Source organism: Notothenia coriiceps, unplaced genomic scaffold (assembly GCF_000735185.1).
Source record: "Notothenia coriiceps isolate Sejong01 unplaced genomic scaffold, NC01 NC01_scaffold00027655, whole genome shotgun sequence".
NCBI classification, from domain to species: domain Eukaryota; kingdom Metazoa; phylum Chordata; class Actinopteri; order Perciformes; family Nototheniidae; genus Notothenia; species Notothenia coriiceps.
Window position 1 is genome coordinate 51,817 of NW_011360356.1, and position 7,500 is coordinate 59,316.

At 41.3% G+C, this 7,500-nt stretch overlaps 2 protein-coding genes across 2 annotated transcripts in view; one reads left to right on the plus strand and one right to left on the minus strand.

The window, feature by feature from the left end:
- Positions 1-5,736, plus strand: part of sestd1 (SEC14 and spectrin domains 1) — a 23,061-nt gene extending 17,325 nt beyond the window's left edge. The window contains exons 15-19 of the mRNA XM_010785386.1: positions 1,095-1,176; positions 1,271-1,393; positions 1,804-1,995; positions 2,146-2,249; positions 3,931-5,736. Of these exons, the coding sequence (XP_010783688.1) occupies positions 1,095-1,176; positions 1,271-1,393; positions 1,804-1,995; positions 2,146-2,249; positions 3,931-4,216 (787 nt within the window). The 3' untranslated portion in view covers positions 4,217-5,736. The remainder of the gene's footprint in view (positions 1-1,094; positions 1,177-1,270; positions 1,394-1,803; positions 1,996-2,145; positions 2,250-3,930) is intronic.
- A 67-nt stretch (positions 5,737-5,803) lies between these two features.
- Positions 5,804-7,500, minus strand: part of dnajc15 (DnaJ (Hsp40) homolog, subfamily C, member 15) — a 2,477-nt gene continuing 780 nt past the window's right edge. The window contains exons 2-6 of the mRNA XM_010785387.1: positions 7,245-7,296; positions 7,076-7,152; positions 6,751-6,827; positions 6,565-6,635; positions 5,804-6,261 (exon numbers count right to left, since the gene is read on the minus strand). Of these exons, the coding sequence (XP_010783689.1) occupies positions 6,191-6,261; positions 6,565-6,635; positions 6,751-6,827; positions 7,076-7,152; positions 7,245-7,296 (348 nt within the window). The 3' untranslated portion in view covers positions 5,804-6,190. The remainder of the gene's footprint in view (positions 6,262-6,564; positions 6,636-6,750; positions 6,828-7,075; positions 7,153-7,244; positions 7,297-7,500) is intronic.

The window sequence follows — 7,500 nt, forward strand, 5'->3', positions numbered from 1 at the left end:
CTTGAAAATTACATTAAAAAAGTGAATGTAGGATTTGATATGTTTTACGAGACATAAGGGCAGGAATTCAGAGGGAAAGGAGCAATTTTGAGCTCTGCTCTTAAAAACGGCTTTTTTTTAAGGTCATACGTCAAACGCGTCATATTACATCACAAAGGGTAAACATCTCCGCTTTCTGACCCCGGGTATAGTTAGTAGTTGCGTTGAGTTGAGCGGTTGTGTTTTAGTGAGCTGGTATTTTTCGGTAGTTTTACATTGTATTTCACCATTTGTAATCATGGTGCAGTATTGTGTTTGTGCAGGTTGCACAAATACCAGCCTATCAGGCTGTCGAGTCCACAGTTTCCCTCACGGGAAAAGGACCGGAGCTAGCGTTTGTTCCTGGGTGCGTTGTGCATCCACCTCCCTGCAGCACATACTCTCCACTAGGGTTGCCAGAAACTGACCATGATCAAAATCGATTATTCGGCAGCCCTGGCGAATAATAATCGATTATTCGACCTTGCATTAGGTAACGCTGTGGAGGCTGTACTGCTCCAGCCGTCTCCTTTGTGTTTGTTTGTTTCCCCCTGTCTGTGTTGTTTGTNGAGCTCTGCTCTTAAAAACTGCTTTTTTTTAAGGTCATACGCGTCATATTACATCACACAGGGGACACATCTCCGCTCTCTGAACGCGGGTATAGTTAGTAGTTGCGTTGAGTTGAGCGGTTGTGTTTTAGTGAGCTGGTATTTTTCGGTAGTTTTACATTGTATTTCACCATTTGTAATCATGGTGCAGTATTGTGTTTGTGCAGGTTGCACAAATACCAGCCTGTCAGGACATCGAGTCCACAGTAAAAAGGACCGGAGCTAGCGTTCGTTCCTGGGTGCGTTGTGCATCCACCTCCCTGCAGCACATACTCTCCACAGCTTTATCAGGAAACCATATTACATCTGAAAATCTAGTGTATTCATCATTTTCCTACACATTTATTCACAGGTGTCTTTAACCTGGAAGTTTCTCTTTAAGGTCATAAAGATGCATCTCTAAAACATTGACTCTGTGTTATAACCAGTTATCAGTCCCACGTGGTAAGTTTGTGTAACTGTGTGCAGGTGTGAGGACATGGTGGATGTGAGGAGGCTGAAGATGCTACAGATGGTCCAGCTGTTCAAATGCGAAGAAGATGCTTTACAGGTAGGACACACAACAACAACAACAACAACAACAACTACACACTTAATACTTTCTGTATGAAATAGATGATCATGTTTCGTGTGTGTGTGTTCAGTCAGTAGAGTGGCTCGGCGAGCTGTTGGACGCCCTGCTGAAGACTCACGTCAGGCTGGGGGACGAGTCTCAGGAGACGACGACCATGTTGGACAAACACAGGAAGTTTGTGGACGTCGCTCAGGTGAGATGCTCTTAGTCATGCTGCTAGGGTGGTTTAATGATTTGTGTTGAGTCTCAAATTCAACAAAATGAACCTCAAGCAATTTTAGGTACTTTTTTTGCTCCACTCTACTTAACTCACCATGGATTCTTTTTCAACGTCCATTTATTTGAAGTCCTATATTTAGTAGGGCAGAATGTCCTGTTTTTTTTTTTTATAGGATCTGGTTGTCGCAAACAATATATTTGAAGATGTTCAAAGACTGTACGGAGTTTGAAATGCCAATGAGGATTTTTGTTTTTACATTTTCTGGCATCATTATTGGTGTAATATCGGTGATTTAAAAAGAAAATGTGTATTTGGAGATAATCTTTAGAAGACAAAAAAAAAATGAAATAATAATAACTCTGTCTTCCTGTCTCTTCCTTCAGAGCACCTATGATTACGGCCGTCAGCTGCTGCAGGCGACGGTGGTCCTCTGTCAGTCTCTGAGATGTACGACACGCTCGTCCGGAGACACCCTGCCGAGACTCAACCGAATCTGGAAACAGTTCAGCGTCTGCGGTGAGGAGAGACAGCAGAGGCTGGAGCTGGCTCTGAACTTCCACACCGCCGCCGAGAGGGTGAGAACTGTTGTAGCAGCATAACAATAACATGTGCTGTCAGGGCACTTGTTGGTGTGCTCGCACAGCAGAAGCAGCAGATGTACACCGTTGTAGCCACACAAACATAGAAAGCATAAATTCAGTGTGTGGCTTGTTACTGTGTTTCAGGTGTTACAGCAGGAATGTGTCGACTCAGAGTCTCTGGATGAAGTCGACTCCTCTGGGAAAACTCTGCTGGACAGACTGACCATGCCTGTTATCTTCCCCGATGGGTATATCTTCACACACACTGCTTTTCATCCCGCTAATAATTACCACTACAACCAAACCATTAAACCTGCAATAAGTGTTTTTATTTGGCCAAACAGTTGCTTATTTACACATCCATCAGATACACAGGGTAACATTGACATGTATTTGGATTCTACCTGTTGAATGTAATCATTTATTCAATCTATCAATTATAGAGGGAAAGAATTAGCTCTTCACCTAATGAAATGATCTACTATGTTCCCCAGATAATCTCTAAATGTCTGTAGAGCACTTTGAATTGCCTTGTGTTGAAAGGTGCTGTATAAATGTGACCCGCTCTATCGAAATCAGTGAACGGCTCATTTCAAAATAAACGTGGATTTGCGTAAAAAACAATTTTTTCGGGGTTCGGCTGTTTTGTTTGATTTTAAACAAACAAAGTCTTGGCTTTCAGAATATGAAACTTTTATTTCCAAACTCACACGATAAATACATTCTTTAAGCTTTTAAAGGGAAGATGACAGCGCCGCCCCCCCTCCCTCCGGCTGACATTATGAATGTAAGCGTATAGTAATCATAGATAACACGGCAGGGTCCGTTACAGTGTGTTTTCATCTGATTTCAATTAAACAAAGTCTTGGCTTTCAGAATATTAAACTTTTATTTCCAAACTCACACGATAAATACATTCTTGAAGCTCGTAAAGGGAAGATGACAGCTCTCACTCGACACTGACAGCTCTTCCGCAGCGCCGCTCCCCCTCCCTCCGGCTGACATTATGAATGTAAGCGTAGAGTAATCATAAATAACACGGCAGGGTCCGTTACAGTTTGTTTTCATCTGATTTCAATTAAACAAAGTCTTGGCTTTCAGAATATTAAACTTGTTTCGGCAAATTCAGATGATAAATACAACTTTGAAGCTTGTAACGGCATAATTACAAGCGGAGTAACTTGACGTCACAGCAGGCATAACAACAGCCGGTGTTTCTCGTGAGGGTTTTCCCCGGGAAACAAATACAATACACACAAACGCAAAAATACACAAACACACACACATACACACACACTCGCGAGCTTCTCCCAGACCAGTAATCCAAACGAAAATATCTTCCCTTCGTAGTATTTTGATCATTTGCTAATAATCAGTCAGATCAATGGATTCCAGAGAAGAGGAAACTTTGAAGGCCTTTTTCTCAAAATGATGACTCTGTGACAGTCATTATATAATGTGACATATTTCGCTTAATATTTGGAGTACAAAAACAATCCTGATATCATTAGAAAGCGAGGAATCTCCTCTTTCCAGCAGTGTATACAACTCAAAATGTGTCTTCGGGTCAATGCGACTGATTTCGATAGAGCAGGTCACAAATAAACTTGCCTTGCAATAAGAGTGGGAAAGTGAACAAAATGTCTGTGCTGTAAAAGCAAAACAATGAGTTGAAAGTCAGTTTAAATCAGAGCTGAATGGCACCTGTCTTCCTCCACTTAATCCCTCTTTCCATAATTGAAGATGCAAAAGCAACAAAAAAAGAAATCAGTTGTGTCTCTACGAGGGACTCCTTTCCCATAAACGTGATATGAGCCACTGTTTATATAAACATTGATAGAATGGTTGTTTTTCCTCCATTTAAATGGAGATTAGCCACAATGTTAAACACACTTCACACAAACTCAACGACTCATTGTGTCGTTTCAGGACGGAGCAGTACTTTGGGAGTCCCAGCGACACGGCGGCGGCAGCAGAGTGCGTCAGGGAGCGCCTTCTGCTGGTGGAGGAGCGGCGGCTGCAGCTGCAGGAGCTGGGGCTTCACAATGAAGAAGAGGAAGATGAGGAAGAAGAGCATGTGTTAAACGGGCAGGAGGCACGGCTGGACGTGATCGGAGAGGAACTGAGCGAGAAAGAGGATCAAGATGAGGAGGAGGAGGAGGTGGCGGCAGGGCAGCAGGATGAAGACTTGGAGAGGGCGACGCAGGACTGCTAATCGAACGCCGATGATGTTCAACTGAGCAGCCTTGATGAAGCTCGTTAACGAAGGGCTGCTGAATTATTTTCCGTCTAAACTTCCGATTGGTTGCTTCCGTCTCCCTGCAGCAGTAGGTTTTTCTGTCTGCTGGTATATAAAGGCTCCATCAGCCTCGCTTCTGAAAAGGATAAACATGTTGATGAGATTGCTTCCCTCCGCTCAGCAGAACCGCTCTCTGCCCTGAAACAACAGCGCCCTTTCAACATCTGTTCTACCATCAAGCAATCCAGCAGATTTCACAAATGTAAAAAATACTGGAATCGTTAATACTCACATCTCCGGATGACGACGACGATCGACTGTAAAATAATCAGTTTGGATAAGAATACTTCTAATGTACAGCTAAAAACGCCTCCACTTTCCCAGCATGCCTTTCAGTGGGTGGAGCTTCCATGGTGCTAACATTGTTACCACGGTTTCTGTCTGTGCCTCCTCCGACGTCTCGCCTTTCTTACCTCCTCGCCTCCCTTCATTTCCGTCCTCTAACAGAACATGAAGCTGCAGTTTATCAGGTGTGCCGCCACCTGATCCTTTTCCTTCATCGATGGTCTTTTCCCATTTTGTGATTGTCAGTTCAGGCTTTTCAGCACTGGGATGAACATGACACTGTCCTGATTGTATAAATAAGCCGAAAGAAAAACCTGCTTTATCGAAAAAAACTCTAATCTACAAGACTGTTTGTATAGAAACTTGAGAAAAAAAACAGCAAGTCCCAAAGAGCCTCGCGAAATTACAAGAAATAACATCCAAATATCTGTGAAGTCTTCTTCTAAGCTATCAGGAGAAATTGATCAAGTCCACCCAAAATTTGAAGTCTTCCTCCAAAATCGAACTGAAATTTAAATTATTTTCACATCTTTCCCAGAGTGGGAGGTATGCTTCCCTTTTACTCAAGCATTTTTGGGGAAATTAACGATGAGCCTGTCACACCTTAAACAAGATAATGTGGTTTTACCGCTGCCTTTTTCAACCAGGGATTAGGACACCCTCAGGAAGCTGCCTCGAAAAACTGATTGGAACAGAACTGCTTACAACTTTTTTTTGCACAATTTCTTCTTTTTTTGGGCTCAGTATTTTGGCAATGAAAGATCAAAAACACAAAACAAGGAGAGAAACTGATTTCAAAGCAAAACATAACTAATTTCCTGTTTGAATGATTTGATGTTTCTTGTTGAAATTGTCTTAGACGTAACATTTCCAAGGACCCAGAGGCTCCTACCACTTGGCTGCTCTATAGAAACCCTCTGCCTTCATGATGAACATTAAACCTGTGCCGCTTCGCTCTGATCCACACTGACATCAGGATAGAAGACTTTTTCTATTTATTTGACTTTTTCCAAGCAAACCTTCTTGTAGGTATTTCGACCAATAACTGCTGCTGTAAGTGTAACCGTTAAATACTGTGTCCTGCTTTCTGTCCTCCCCGTCCAATAATATATACATATGACATCATCCTCTAAATAAAGAAGTGTTTTGAAGGTGCGGTCTGAATGTGTTTTTGTCTGCAGCACAATGAATCACTCATAAAAACATACAGTAGGGTGGTTGGATTATAATATCAAGTTTATTTAAAAAAAAAAAAAAGAATGTTCACATCAACTGTTTAAAAATGGAATTAAAGTATTGTATATTTATCTTGTTCTTTCAAAAGAAACAACTCTATACAAAATGTTGTGGTTGATGCAGTTGACCCACCTATGCCTTTACTTATATACAAATTCACTTTCAAGTCCCTTCAAGGCAATCTCCTTCACTTTTAATTTACATATGTATTTATATATTCATTATGTTAAAACATTAGGTTGGAGATAAGTTAAGAAGAAAACTGTCATGATGAATGTATATGTTTGCTTCCAGAAGCGGAGCCTCGATGTTGATGGAGCACCTACACCAGATGATTGAAGTCTTTAAAGTGTTCGTTAAATCTGCAGTTCAATGCCGGTTCTCCTTGTCAAAAAGGTCTTTGGCCTCGTTGATCTTAGCAGCGAGATACGGTGACCCACCTGCAGAAACACATACAAGTTTGACCTGTAATTGCTCCTTTAACTCAACCATCCACAAGCTTTTCAAACATGTAACATAAATGCTTTGTTTTACACGAGGGCCTATCCAACATTTGGCCCATTTTAATGTGGGTATTGATAACCACACACAACCAACCACAAGCTTTTAGATGACATAAGTTAGGCACTGGGTGACATGTCAGTGTTTAAATAAAGAATTGTGAAGAAAAGCAGTCAGGTAAAAAAAAACGAATATAATTGAATTACTTTTTTTCCCCCCCCATCTTCAGAATTTTAGCTCACCTTTATCTGGATGATTCAGAACCATGATCTTCCGGTGTGCATCGCGTACCTTGAGTTTAGTGCTGGTTGCGCTGGACAGAAAGAAGAAAAACAATGTGAGCAATCATCCCTTACCTCTGAGCAGTAATAAACACACATTTAACTTATATGTTAACGTTTAAGAAATATTTACAAACAAAACATTACCTGATGCCAAGAACAAGGCTGGCCTCTCGTTTGGACATCTTCCCCTCAAAACCTCCTTTGTAATATGGTGAGAAAGCCTGTGGGGAAAGAAAGGAATTAGAGCTACATCTATCAAAACATTTAGTACTGGCTCTACTTTCTCTTTGGTTTTTTTCCCACTCCCCAAAATCAGAGAGTGTGAAGCAATGCCAGGGAGTTCTCTATATATGTTGGGTATCTCAAGGGCACAACATTTCTTTAGTTTGAACCTAAAAACGGTATGAGGTGCTACATTTACCAGAAGAGGGGTGTAGGCAGGGTTACAGGAAGCTTAATAATTACTCACGCCGTATGTGGGCACCTTCCTGACAGTTTCAGCGAAGACTTGTCCAAGAGGCTTCCACAGCTGGAATGCATAGCGGCCTGTCGACCATAAGCATACATGAATCTGATTAAAAACAAACATATTTCTGAAAATGTTGTAAATTACTGATTTCATATCAAACTATTCTTACCTGCAAAACCTGCAGCAGCCACACCAAGACCAACTGCAATCAGAGCCCCTCCCTGTCCGCAAAACAAACCCCCAACAGTTAACACACTGGGAAGTTAAACTAGTCTAGACACAAGAAGCAAAACATTGGAGATAGAAGCAAGCCAAGGAAAAGAGCATAACAATTAATTTTATTAGGAATATCAACCACATTTTTTTCCTCAACAATGACTTTTATAAAATAATGTGTCCTATATATATCACACAATATAAAAGTT